This window comes from Pogoniulus pusillus, chromosome 16 (assembly GCF_015220805.1).
Source record: "Pogoniulus pusillus isolate bPogPus1 chromosome 16, bPogPus1.pri, whole genome shotgun sequence".
NCBI classification, from domain to species: Eukaryota; Metazoa; Chordata; class Aves; order Piciformes; family Lybiidae; genus Pogoniulus; species Pogoniulus pusillus.
Window position 1 is genome coordinate 48,963 of NC_087279.1, and position 13,320 is coordinate 62,282.

Genomic DNA, 13,320 nt, shown 5'->3' on the forward strand with positions numbered 1-13,320 from the left:
CACTTACTAATCTATGCAATCTTCTCCCACACCCAGACTGGGCATGTGCTGGTTGGCAAGCCAACGCTGCAGCATTGTCGGGCAGTCTGCAGCACGGATCACCAGCTCTGCCCAGACACTCCAGTATTTGCTGTGCCTCTACCATGGAAGCAGTTATGCAAAAGCTGCTCATGAAGAATTTAACTGCTAACTGCAGCCCATGACAAAACACATCATAAGCTGTCATTGTCCACTGAAAGTTGAGTCACTCTAACATCGTTTCAGTTGCTAAGCAGAGGCACATCGTGGTGGAATCCCAGCTCTGCTGCAGTCCACATAAGGAAAGACTGGACAACAACTCAAGTGGCACACAGTACACCCAAACAAGGCTGTAACCTCCACGTTTTTCCTGCCTAGACTCAACTTCCCAGGCAGAAGTTAATTATGAGAGAAGAAAAATTAAAAGTTATGGATGTGGAGAAGGTATGGTCCCTTCTGTCCCTGACAAATCATCAACCTGTGGCTAACGCTTAAAACAGCTACCATCACCAAGAGTTCCCTCTTACTGTGTCTGTTGCTTTCTAAATCAACTTCACACCAATACTTCTTCATTTCTGCCACCAGCATAACATTTCCTGCAACTTGTCCAACTCAATTCTCACAACTACGACACAAGCTAGGGCAGCTAGGTTAGGGGGTTTGCACAGAACAGTATGGCATGGTGAGAGCTTTGGGTTTCATTCTTCAAATGCACCTATGACAAAATAATCAACCTTTTCTGTAATAAGGACATGAGAAGAAACAGCTTAAAGTGAGTTGCAATTTGAAACAACATGTGCCTACAACTGTCTAAATTCTTCTCTCCAGTGGACCCTTGTAAAGAGGCTTTGTCTGTGCACTTCCACAGACTGACTTTCCTTTGCAGTTTCTCCTGTGCTGAATTGTTCAGGGTTGCCTAACACGATTAGAGGGTGTTTTTAAGGATCCTGCAATGTATTTCATTGTAAATTATTAGTGCATATTCACAGTCACCCTTACTCACACTCTAAAACCTATTTCTCAGTAGGATTTCACATCAGCAAGGAACGCCTTCTTTGACACGAAGAAGGGAATTGTGTACAAATCTGTTCAAGCAGCAGGCTGAGAGGCACTGAAGCAGGTTGTATCTGTTATGTGAGGGAAACTGTCCTGTTGCCCAACCAGTGCATTTGTGAAACCTGAGATAAAACACCATTTAACACTGGTTACCAGCCTCATTCCAGTACAGCAGCTCCAGAACATGCAACAGAAATATGAAGTGATCACACCACCAGTGAAACAGAGCTCTGTAAGACTTCCAGCACACACACACACCTGAACACCCAAACCTAGACACACAAAAACCAAAACAGATGCAGGAGACATTACCAGTAGCATTGGGCATTACATTCCAGCAGTTTCTCCACCATGTGTTCCACTCTTACAAACCAGCTTGGCACAGCTTTGTCTATCAGCAGAGTATCAGACCTGCAGAGGGAAGATGATGGGGAGGGGAGCAAAAGAAACAAAACAAACATTTTCAGTGCTACCTTATTTCTATAGTACTCTTTAAAATGTACTTTTTGCACACAGCTTCCTTTCTACAGACTGAACTTATTGTTCCTGAATTATTATCACAGTCACAAAGGTTGTTTTTTTTATACATTACACCAACAGTTAGACTTAGGTGAGCTACTGTTTTGAAACCAAACCCTAAAACTACTTTTATTAAAGCCTTCAAACCCAGCAATTTGAGGAATTTGTACAGCAAGGACAAGCATGAGAACATTCAAATGGTACTTCAATTGGAAATTTATGTTCCTACATAGTACAATGATGTGAACTTCAGTAACCATTAAAAGGAGTCACATTTAAGCCTTCTCTGTAAGTTCATTCTGTTCTCTTTTTAAAGGTCTCTATCAATATGAGAAACCAGACAAAAAACCATTATGGTATGGTTTGGTTTTACTATTTCCATTCAGAACAATAGTGACAGATCACAGAAAAGTAATACTGCCCAGGGCTACTACTTGAAAAAATGTCCTATTCCAGGCAGAGAAGGAAAAGAGGAGATCCAGATAAGCTGATCAAGCAAGTTTATTGACACATCTTAATCTATTCCTTACTTGGACACTCAGTGAAACAAAACTCACATGGGATAGGTTCCACCCCCTAGGGCTCAGTCTCTTTTCAGGTTGGAATAATGGGCTGGATGTGAAGGTTTCAAAAGGTCTCAACTTTCCAGCAATGACTTTTACCCATCATTTCATCACTAGATACTTTGGAAGAATGTGTATTACTTGAACAAACTACTGAGACCTTAATCAGTTGCATTACAGAATGTGTGGAGATCAGAATTTTCCTAGGTAACTTGGAGAATTTATTAGTCTGTACACTTACTGCTACCAATTCCAAGCAAACCTAAGTTCTGCAACTGCTCCCATCCCATGTGAGTTTTGTTTCACTGAATGTTGAAGTAAGGAATACTGACAAGCAAAGATCCTCTGAAACTATTCTTTCCTACACATAGTTATTACTGTGAACAATCCATCCTATAAGGTTAACTCATTTTACTTGCTCTCACTTGAAATGGACTCATTTCAAGTGCACAAACTACTGGAGGTTATAATGTACATTAAAATTGCTGGTGGAAGCACTTCCTAAGGGTACATCTGCCTGACCAAAGAAGAGAAAATCCATGACAAAGGTTGCTCATGCCTTAAAAACTGAACTCACCTCCCATAAAACCCAATAATGAACAACAGCTTGCATCTCCTAATGCTACATGTCAGAAGATGTTTCCTCGTGGCTATAAGCTATACATATCTACCTGTATCTTTTAATAGCCAAAGTATCTATAGCCTTACAGGAAATGTTCCACAGGATAATAATGGAGCAGAGGCCTAGCTACTTAGTCCAAGTCCACTAAGTTGGGACATTCTGCATCGCAAATGAACTTGTAATGCTACAAAAGGGCTCAGCTCATTTGTCATCCAGTGGCAAGATGACAGTGAAGAAGAAAATATTCTGCCAGCTATAAGGTACTGAAGAAATGTTTCAGTTTCACTGAGCATCGTTTCACATGCTGAAGAATGATGAATTGCATTAAATAGAAGATCTTGAGTTATTGGAAGCAAGAACAAAACAGTGTCTCACATAGTCTTAACAGACTGCAAAAAATGCTGGAACAGTAAACCAGTGCCCAGCCTCTAGCAGCTGACATATGGGGCTGACTGAAGACAAGGTTCAGTGCAAAAGTAGCTTCAGATAAAGAACCTACACAAACGACAAGCAGATGAAGCTGCAGTGATTTCCCAGCCTTCTGACCTAACACAGTATGTTTGTCATGATTGATAACCGTTCCAAAGCACCCACAGAGCACTACTGCCACCTACATGAAGGTGGTAAGAAAGGGGAAATGGCACAGTTGTCCTGAATGTCTTCTTCTTTTCTAGCTCTACCGTGAAACAGTTCCTCAACAAGAGACAGAAAGAGAATAACAGACTGAAAGCCTGCCCAAGCAGTGAGATCTGACCTATTTCTGCTTCACTTGAGTGGTGAGAAGACTGAGGAAACCAGACTCAATTCTTTGCTGAGAAATACCCATTACAAGATAGTGTTTTCCATCAGTACATAGATATGGGAGAAGTCACCCACACAGATTTTAGATCAGGCTGAAGCTTAAAAAAATCCTACCTAAATATTCCTGCCTGTGTCAACTGAATGTTTCCTCCTTACTATAAATATGTCCTTTAGAAATACATCAGAGGAATAAAAACACCTGAGCTCTGCCTGCTGCCTAGCAGTGCCACAAAATCAGCATTCTCTGAAATGCAATCTTCAAGCTTGAAAAGGTAAAGACTGTGAGACCATTCTCTGCAGGCACTACAGACTCCCAATAGCTGCTTTGGTCTGCATGGCTGTTCAATGCAAGTCACTGTGACCTCATTCCCTTCCCATTGGCAGGTAACTTAGAAAGCATTTTATAAAGAACTGGTCACAAGCTACACAAGATGCTTCTTGGCTTTGCTTTCACTGGCCTGAACATGACAAAGCTCTCTATGTGCCAGTGCATATGGAGATTATTCTGACCAATCATCTCCCTATTCAGCAACTTCAATGAAGGGGAACTCTCCCTGAAAACTGTCTACTATGTACTTACCAACTTGTTACTGGCTGCTTCTCTCCAGTTTTCAAGTTTTACTAACAGAAAACTACTACATAAGCACAACAAGGAAAAGCAGAGAACTCTGGTTAGATAAGAGATAAGAAAAGGGAAAATGTCTCCACATGCTGAGGATTCAACGACTGCCTGGTTTCAGGCAAAAGCATGAACAACAGTGCATTAAGTGGAAGAGCCTGATTTCAAAGTTTCCTTACATTCATCAAAATAACTTGTGACTATGTTCAAAGTTAAGAACTACTCTTCTACTTTTAGCATATTCCAATTATGATTTGATTTGTGGTGGCAGTGAAATGAGCTTGTCAAGTAGAACCCATTATTCTGCTCTTCCCACCAGATAATTTGCTGCTAGGTGCTGCCTGCAACTTAGCATCAATCAACAAAAATGTCAACAGAGTGGCAGGATTAAGTATGTTCCACAGAATCAGCATTTCTCCACGACTGGTGTGTCTCAGAACACCATGGCTGTACATCTGCACTGCTACCTAAGAAAAACGCCAAAGTGTTGCTTGGTTCTGGACTGCCACTTTTCAAACCCTGTCCCAGATCACCAAGGACATAACTTGAAAAGCAATTCCCATTCTTTCTGCAGGTAGCTGTTGGGAAACAAACCAATCACGCTGTTCAGGAGCAAGTGAAGGTTATTCTTGCTATAGACTACAGGTACATGTACACTGCTAAAACACTTCATTTGGTAGCATTAAAGCCACAGGAGAGCAAAGCTTTTATCACAGTTACTTCAGTACAGATGTTATAAGCATCAGGGCTCAGAAAGTTCAAGTCATTTCAGAGACTACAGAAGACTTTCTTTTCAAGTGTCTTTACTTGTAACAGTTTAATACAATATCCCTACTGAAAAATAACTCAGCTTTCTTTTTCAAACTTGATCTTTTTTCAACTCATCTTTGCAATACCAGTTGTACATGTTTAAAACCAGAGAGGACACTAATGAAAAGAAGCTTCATGTCTAGATCAAATGTGTCTAGCCTGTGTTTGTCATATCCAAAGGCCCATGGAGACTTGTACATGGAGGAGCTCTTCAGCCTCTGTAGAATTCCCAGTCTGACAAAGAAGATTGGAAGATTCCTGGCAAGCCACTGTGCCCAATCACCTATCTGCTTTTCCAGGGCTCATTCTGCATTTCTAGTTGACAAAGCCAAGTATTTCTAAGAAGCTCCCACAGATACAGTAAACATGCCAACTGCTATTTCTGGTCAGAGACATCACTGTTGTTTGCAAGCTCCACTCAGTAATGACTGTGCAGAAGAACATTCAGGGCTTACACGTACTACCCACTGCAGCAGGTAAATGCTAACTGCTTCTAATCAACAATGCAGACATGAGAAGCTACTGGGCTCTACCAGACTCCAAAGAAAGAACTGACCTGACAAGGTTAAAAAGAGATAGCTATGATAACAGCTATAACTTACCTACTTTATCCAAAACATGGCAAATTTGAATACAAACATTGCAACACATTCTGTTCCATACTTGTCTCATTCAAAGGCTATCCAAATACCCTTTTCTAACACTCAGTACTTATCTGCACAGAAAATAGGCTGCTCTTTTTTTTAGACTTAGTACAGCCATCTTCAAGTGGTAGACAGTAAATAATATATGTAACCCTAAAGGACAAGAAATTCAAACTACAGAAATACATCTGTAACCATCACAGAGAAAAAAATCAGCATTACATTTATATGAACCAGATCTATGGCAGAAGAAACAAATCTGAAGAACTACTCAGAATCTTCAGTCTTAGAGCATGTCTCCTTACCTCCAGCAGAAAGGAGAGCTGTGCTTAAAACTACTGCTGTGAACCAGGCTGCCTTTCTCTTTCAGTACTTTAGTGATGTTCTTATCTGCATCCTAAAAAGACAGAACAAACATTTTTTTCCTCAAAATACAAATTCCATTATTTTAGTAAAGAAGTACAGGAATCATCTCCAATACTCAAATCAAGACAACCTCTATCATAAACCAGTATTTACACATCAAACAATCCAAAAAACTACTATACAATGGATGCACTTACTGCAGAGGCACTCTAACACTTCACTAATAAAGCTACTTGCTCTCAAACCTTGGCATTCATCAACAGTCCTTCCTTGCCCCCAGCTCACACACAGCTGTGTACCAAACACAGACTTTCTGTAGCACTAACACAAGACACAATTTATTATTAAATGAGAACTTCAAACTTTGATTGAGTCTTCTGATTCTGTGGCAGCAAGTCACATGGTGCTTCTTAGCCTAATACTTAGGTCTCACTACAGCACGTTCCTCTGCTGTGAATACAGCTACTGAAGTGGAAGCCTATTTGACAACACTTCACTAACTGACCAGCAGTGAGATTCTAAACTGGAAGGGAATGTTAAATCAAAAGCTGAATGTTCAATCCAAAGCTGAATGTTAAATCAAAGGCCATCTATTGAACGAGTGTCAACGTGACATTGAGGGATAAAAAGAAAACCACAAATGACTGTTGGAAGAATTCAGCATTAGAATATTTTCCAAGAGTCTTAAGTTCAGATTCCCACGAGCAAAAGCTAAACACGTAGCCTCCAGTGCTCTCTTATTTGCCTTAGCAATGACAGCTCTTTGAGTTGAAATGCAACACAAGATTTTAAAGCCTTATTCAAGCAAATTGTGTTTACAGGAACATGCTCTGCTGTCAAACTGCAGCAGCAGGAAACCAACCAAACAACTATTTGTTGTCTTTGCACACAGCGCCAAACAGGAACTCCTTTCTGCCCGTGTCTGCAGTAGTCTGGAGTTCCTGTTGGTTTCTTTTACAGGGATTCTCCTGCCTCTATTGGCAAGTATACTTCACATTGCAACACATCCCACAAGTAGGGAAAATGAGTGGACTTCTCTCCTCTGACAAGTCGTGTTACACTACCTGGCTGGCACAAGCTTGATGACCACATCTGGAAAAGCAGAAGTCATCCAGAGGTGAAGAGAGGCCTCTGCATACTTGCCTGGAGGCTTCATGCATTACATTTCCATAAGGAACAAGCAAAGGGAAACTCATTCTGCAGTAGATACAGAATGGAGATGCTGCTCTTCCCTTTCACTACCAGATACACAGTACTAATCCCATGTCAAAGCCTCTCTTTTTCAGATACTGTAATAAACCCACTGAAACCCTGCTGCAAAGGTTAAAATACATTAGGCTTCTTCCAGAGCTCAAAGACACCTTGAAGACCAAGCTATTAGGGGAAAGAAGACTTATGCCATTGAAAATGTTGCCCTGAATAAAAGCAGTGTTTTACTTTCTCCAAGACCACTAACCTTCACATACTGTCCAGCCAAGTCAGCCACCTCTGCTGTGAAGCAGCCAGATGCATCGACGGCACAAACAGCCACAGCACCCTTCTGAATTCTATTCAAGTCCATGCAGACTCTGTCATCATCCTACAAAAGATCAAGTGACAGGGTAAAGAAATACAAAATATTGGTTAAAATATCCCCCCCACGGAAGAAGAAATGAAACATTCAATACAAAAAGTGATGGCTGGACAAGAATGGCAGAACACTCAGCCTTTGGCAAACCCAAACACGCCCAGGAAAAGATGGATTCTACAGGACTGTCATTTTAGGCATCAGAGCAAAGATCATTTCTCCAGAATCTCTCACCTGACAGAAGGGCTATGTGCCTCTGGGCATGTATATATGCACGGACAAGTAAACACACGTTTTACCTGCACACATGCACACACAGAGCCAACGGCTTCAAGATGCTACTGCATAGTAAAGAAACTGACCACCACTGTGTCATCTTCTTGGACCAGCCAAGACTTCTGTCTGTTTAGCACAGAAGCATGCAGAGTCTTTTTCAGAAAGCAAATGGTTGTAATCAGTCTACTACTCCTGGAACTCCACATAATAAACCCCATTGTCTTAGTGTTTTAATGATCCAAAGCCTTTCAGTCTGCATTGCTCAATCTTTGTTGGCCCACTGGCAATGCTACTGGTCAAGAACCACACGTGGACAACATCACAGCTTATTTTCCTGGCTAGCCTTCAGTTTCTTATTTCCTCTAGCAGAAGCACAGAATGAGTTAGAGTCGGAACACACCACAAGGATCAGCTAGTTCCAACCCCCCTGCCATGGGCAGGGACACCTCACACTAGATCAGGCTACCTAAAGCCTCATCCAGCCTGGCCTCAAACACCTCTTGGGACAGGGCTTTGAGCACCTCCCTCAGCAATCCAGCCCACAGACTCATCACCCTTATGGGGAAGAACTCCTTCCTAACAAAAAAGCTGGGCAGGGACTTGTTAAGCTATCGCAGAGTGACAGGACTAGGGAGAACGGAGCAAAGCTGGAGATGGGCAGGTTCAGGCTGGAAGTGAGGAAGAAGTTGCTCAGCAGGAGAGTGGTGAGAGCCTGGAACGGGTTGCCCAGGGAGGTGGTTGAGGCCCCATCCCTGGAGGTGTTTAAGGCCAGGCTGGATGGGGCTCTGGCCAGCCTGTTCTAGGGTAGGACATTCCTGCCCATGGCAGAAGGGGTTGGAACTAGATGATCCTTGGGGTCCCTTCCAACTCTGACTGATTCTATCATTCTATTCAGCCTGAATCTACCCATTTCTAGCTTTGTTCCATTCCCCTTAGCCCTAGTTGCTCTAGGAAATGTCAATGTCTTCCACAGATTTTTGCAAGCTATACACTCAGGCAGGGAAATTAATCTTTGGGTTATGGCAAAACACAACTTCTTAAAACATCTAACTTCTGACCTATAAAAGTACTGAAGCTTAACAAGTGTGTAATCATTTCTGTACTTGCCTGTCAAGTATTTCCTATTCACTTTCAGGTTTGTGCAGTGCTACCAGCCTGGATTCCATCCAAATGGAAATCTGTCCTGTGGCACTCTCTAGAACAGAAAAGAAAACAAACAGTTACACAAATCTCAGCTGAATACCCTCATTATTATCATTACAAATCCTTTGCATTTAGACAAGATGGTATCATATTAGATCTAAAACTGCTCAGAATAATCCTGCTGATCCACAGTTAGGTCCCAGCTCCTTCTTCCTCACACAGCCACATAGTGAACACCGTTCAAAAGTTTAGACAGAAAGCACAGGGTGAAATCCAGTTGACTGATTTTCACTGTGGTTTCCAGTTTGAGGCAGAAATACTCCACCTCATCTATTACCATCATGACAAAGAAAAGCAGTAACTAAAACAGAGGGAAGCAACTGGAAGAAGGAAAATTGCTCCCTAAAATCCATGCTGTTAAGCTGACATTAGGGGTAACCATTCTACTTTATGCTGCCTTTGAGACTTCCAATCAATTTGATGCCTAGATTTCATTTTAAGAGACACCCAATGGCAAAGTTCATTCTGACTACCACTCTACCAGCTTCATTAGGGTGACTATCCCACCAGTGGACAGCAGGCCAGACGCTCAGACCCGACAACTCAGCCTCTCAGACAGATGTAGGCTATTTCTGCAAGTACACAATAAGCTTTTTGAGATGACTACATTTATGTTAAAACCTGGGATACCCAAAACATGTTTAGCCCTCTCCTCAAATAAAGAAAACCCAAACACATGGAGTCCACTGTAAAGGCATCTGCAACTTGATTTATTCAGCATCACCTTAGGCACACATTCCATTCATGTGGTCATGCTGGAACTGGAAATGCCATCATTACCTTGACTATCTTCTCCCTCTTTTGTTTTTGTTTTGTCAGGTTTTTGGGGGTGTTTCCCCCTACTGAATGTACACTGAAAAGTCAGAAAATGTGAGCAGCTGAAAGGTGAGTCAGGCTGAGACTAGCATATGACATCCTGAGTCTGTTATGAGCTAAGAGTACAGTTCAGTTACTCCAACTTAGCTGTCATATCTGCTTAGGAGCCTGAGCCCCAGGAAAGGAGGGAATTAAAAAAGCTGGCAACACCTAATCACACTTCCTCAGCTCCCAAATCCAGTGTGACTTACAGACGACAGGTCAAAGGTGTGCTACTTTTAGGGAACAGTCCTCACAATGCATGTAAAAGAAGAGCTCAGCAACTGGAAATCATCATCCTTCAAAATACTAATTCAATGCCAGCAAACTGCTATGCATCCAGCTGAAAACAGCCTATCAAGAAAAACAGAAGTACATATTCACAGGGTTCAAAGAAGAAAATGTTCATTACATGTCCCCTTCAGTTAACACTTGCCTCTCCATTCTACATATTGCAACTCTGCATTAACACAAGGGACAGATTACTGGGCAAGGTCCAAGGAGTCGTGGTCCCAGCAACAAGAGAAACACTTGCCTCTTCATCCAGTGGAAAGCTCACTGTCACTGATGGATCTTGAACATCCTTAAAAACAAGACAAACACCAGAGAGGGCAAAACATTACACTGCATGTATTAGTGAGAAGGTAACAATCCCAGAACTAGCAACTACTACTGTCATCCAACAAAACCTCTCTTGCAGCCTGCTTAGATCATCCCCACAGTGGCAGAATTTGAACAGGTAGCATAAAAGAGTTTGAAGAATATACCAGTGACAACATTCCTCCACCATACCAGTGCAAACTGTTAGTCCAACAAAGCCATAGGGTTACAAATTTGGATCAGCAGTGATATTTTAGCCATGAGCTGCCAAAACAAAAAGTTAAATGCAGGTTTCCTCAGGTACCCCTTAGAATCTCCTTTTAAAAGTTTATAATCCATCTCAGCCATCAAGAAAACCTGCAGTCTCTCAGACACACAAAGTCTTTTCCCACTGTTTCCTCCAGAGTCAGGGAATAGGAAGAACAGCCATTACTGGAGATGTATTATTTTAAGAAACTGCTGTTAACAAGGGCCAAAAAACCCCAAAACAGCCAGCTGTGGAGGCCTTTAAAAATAAAAGCATGTCCATACTTCAGAAAAATGTCACTGAAGGATACCTCTTCAGCTCTCCTATAAAACTCACCTTGAAAAGTCACAAGCAAGCCCTGTTTTTTCAGGCAAGTACAAGCCAATTCAGTCCCTCCACACTGCATCTATTATGAAATGCAGATAGGAAATGCAAGTCTAACCTTGCAAATGTGACATTTTCACTCTTAACTTTAAATGCCAAAAGAAAATGGGTGCCAGCAGACAGCCCCCGAGAAGATAAACAGGATCTCTCCCTTCACCATGCCTAGTGCTAGGCTCTCTGCTTTCCATTCAGCACTGGGGAACAGTTCATAGCATCACGGGACAGGCAGCTACTTATGTCTGAGCCAAGGGCTGCTCCAGAGGGAATTTTCTGTGAGCATCTGGTGCAGCCAACTGTAAAACATAAATACTGCATAACTCTGGAACCACACTCAATAGCAAGCAAAGCTGCAGCTACCCCTACAGCTCTGTCTCTGCCAGTTGTTAAACACCACCACAGGCTACTCACTTTGTTTTCTGAAGCACCAAGTTGACCAGGTAGATAAAAATAACTGGCAAGCCACTGGAAGAAAACACATCCAGACTGCTAAGTAATGGCACTTAAACTGCTTCATCTCTTCACAAATTATGCCTGCTTTCACCTGAAGACAACGCTTCTTCTCAGCTCAAAGCAATACAAGTGGCTGACACCAGGTACTCAAGTGCACATTAGGCACCTAACTCAGTTCCTAACATGCTTCTTGTGCCCTGTTTCTCATGATTTGTGTCCCAATGCTCACAGGATCAAAGAACAGAAGCCACAGCCTGCTCTCTGTAGCCAGAAAGAGAACAGCTGCCTTCCACCCAGGAACAGCTGCTCTTGCCAAGCAGAAATCTTGTCAGCTTATAGATCCTCAACGTCTCAGCTTCCAAAACACCACCTCTAGCAGGCAAAACAATACATTTTTTGCATGAAGTGGCAAAGCAGAACACCCACCACACACACAATTTACTGATTCTAGAGTAAGAAACAGCATTTCAATATTTCATTGAGACTCAAGAGAAAAGAGCTTTGCTCTAGAGGAAAGGGGTGCACACCCCCCCCCATAAAAAAAGCCTCCCCAGAGCAGTCTTTGTTTTGAAGAAAACTCATTCATCTGAGCCTGTACCAAATGCCAGTTAAAAAGTGTGAGTAAAGTTATTATTTCAGTTCTCAGTCACAAAGATTGGGATATCTTTGCAGGTTTCACTTGCTCTAAATCACAAAACCTCTTTTCTTCAGTATGCTGAAATACCCCTCCACAACAGTAACAGCTCTGGGCTCTAGGGACTGTATTGCACTCCAAACCTGTTTAAACATTTGTTTTCAAATCCACTATTTTTGGCCAGCACATTGGACTTTTTAAGGCAAGCTGTTAAAAAAGACCAGATGTACAATTTGTGCTAGCTCTCTGCTGGAACAGTATCTGAGAAAGATTTGTGATGTAAGGGTCTGACAGCCTGGAAGGGGATTGGAAAGACACAAAACCTCTCACAAGCTAACATCAAACTTGGCAAACTGGGACATAATCTTGCCTTCACATACACCAACAGAAAGCTGAGGCAAACAAGAAGCTGCACTTACTGTATCTAGTGATTTGTTTTCAAAGGAACACCTTACCAAACAGAGCACACCATGCATTAGCTTAGGTAAAACATTGAATGGGATTCACCAATCTAACTTGATGAGTCTTAGAGGAGCTGCTCTGCTACTGCTTTACCATTCAACACAGTCTTTGACAATGCTTATTATTCCCCTCACAGAAGATTTCCACTCTACCAAGGACTTTCCTCCTATTCAGATCTGCAGAGACAGGAGTGCTCCTCTAATTACTTACCATTAAGAATCCAACACAGTGCAACATTCATCTTGATAGCTCATACTGGAAGTGAGAGTAGTTTACCAGAATAAAACAATGTACTTAATATATCTCTAAGTAAAAAGTAACCAAGTAGAGCTGGCAAGGAGGCTGAGATCAAGTGATCAACATAAACTACTGATATGGCAAAATATCCTGAAATCTAACTCCTTTACCTAGATTTGTTTACTTTAGAGTGCAATAACATGCTGATGAGCCATCAAGATGAAACTACTAAAGCTTTTCCAATCAAAACTCAAGCCAACAGGCCCAGGCCAACCTCATGAAATTCAACAAGGCCAAGTGTAAGGTCCTGCACCTGCATCAGTGCAATCCCAAGCACAAATCCAGGCTGGGTGGTGAATGGCTGAGAGCAGCCCTGAGGAAAAGGAC

The 13,320-nt window shown here is 42.0% G+C and overlaps 1 protein-coding gene across 6 annotated transcripts in view; it reads right to left on the bottom strand.

Annotated features, from left to right (window-relative positions):
• The window catches only part of LOC135182250 (protein disulfide-isomerase TMX3-like), a 59,812-nt gene that overhangs the window by 45,491 nt on the left and 1,001 nt on the right, over positions 1-13,320 (bottom strand). For 5 of the 6 annotated variants that reach the window (XR_010305123.1, XR_010305124.1, XR_010305125.1 and 2 more), the window contains exons 2-7: positions 10,455-10,502; positions 8,969-9,056; positions 7,475-7,597; positions 7,014-7,110; positions 5,958-6,049; positions 1,387-1,485 (exon numbers count right to left, since the gene is read on the bottom strand). Coding sequence is in view for 2 of the 6 variants with exons in the window: in XM_064156105.1 (XP_064012175.1) it covers positions 1,387-1,395 (9 nt within the window). In the remaining 4 variants the exon portion in view is untranslated. Of the gene's footprint in view, positions 1-1,386; positions 1,486-5,957; positions 6,050-7,013; positions 7,111-7,474; positions 7,598-8,968; positions 9,057-10,454; positions 10,503-13,320 lie in introns of those variants that run through there. The other variant, XM_064156104.1, reaches the window with a different exon arrangement.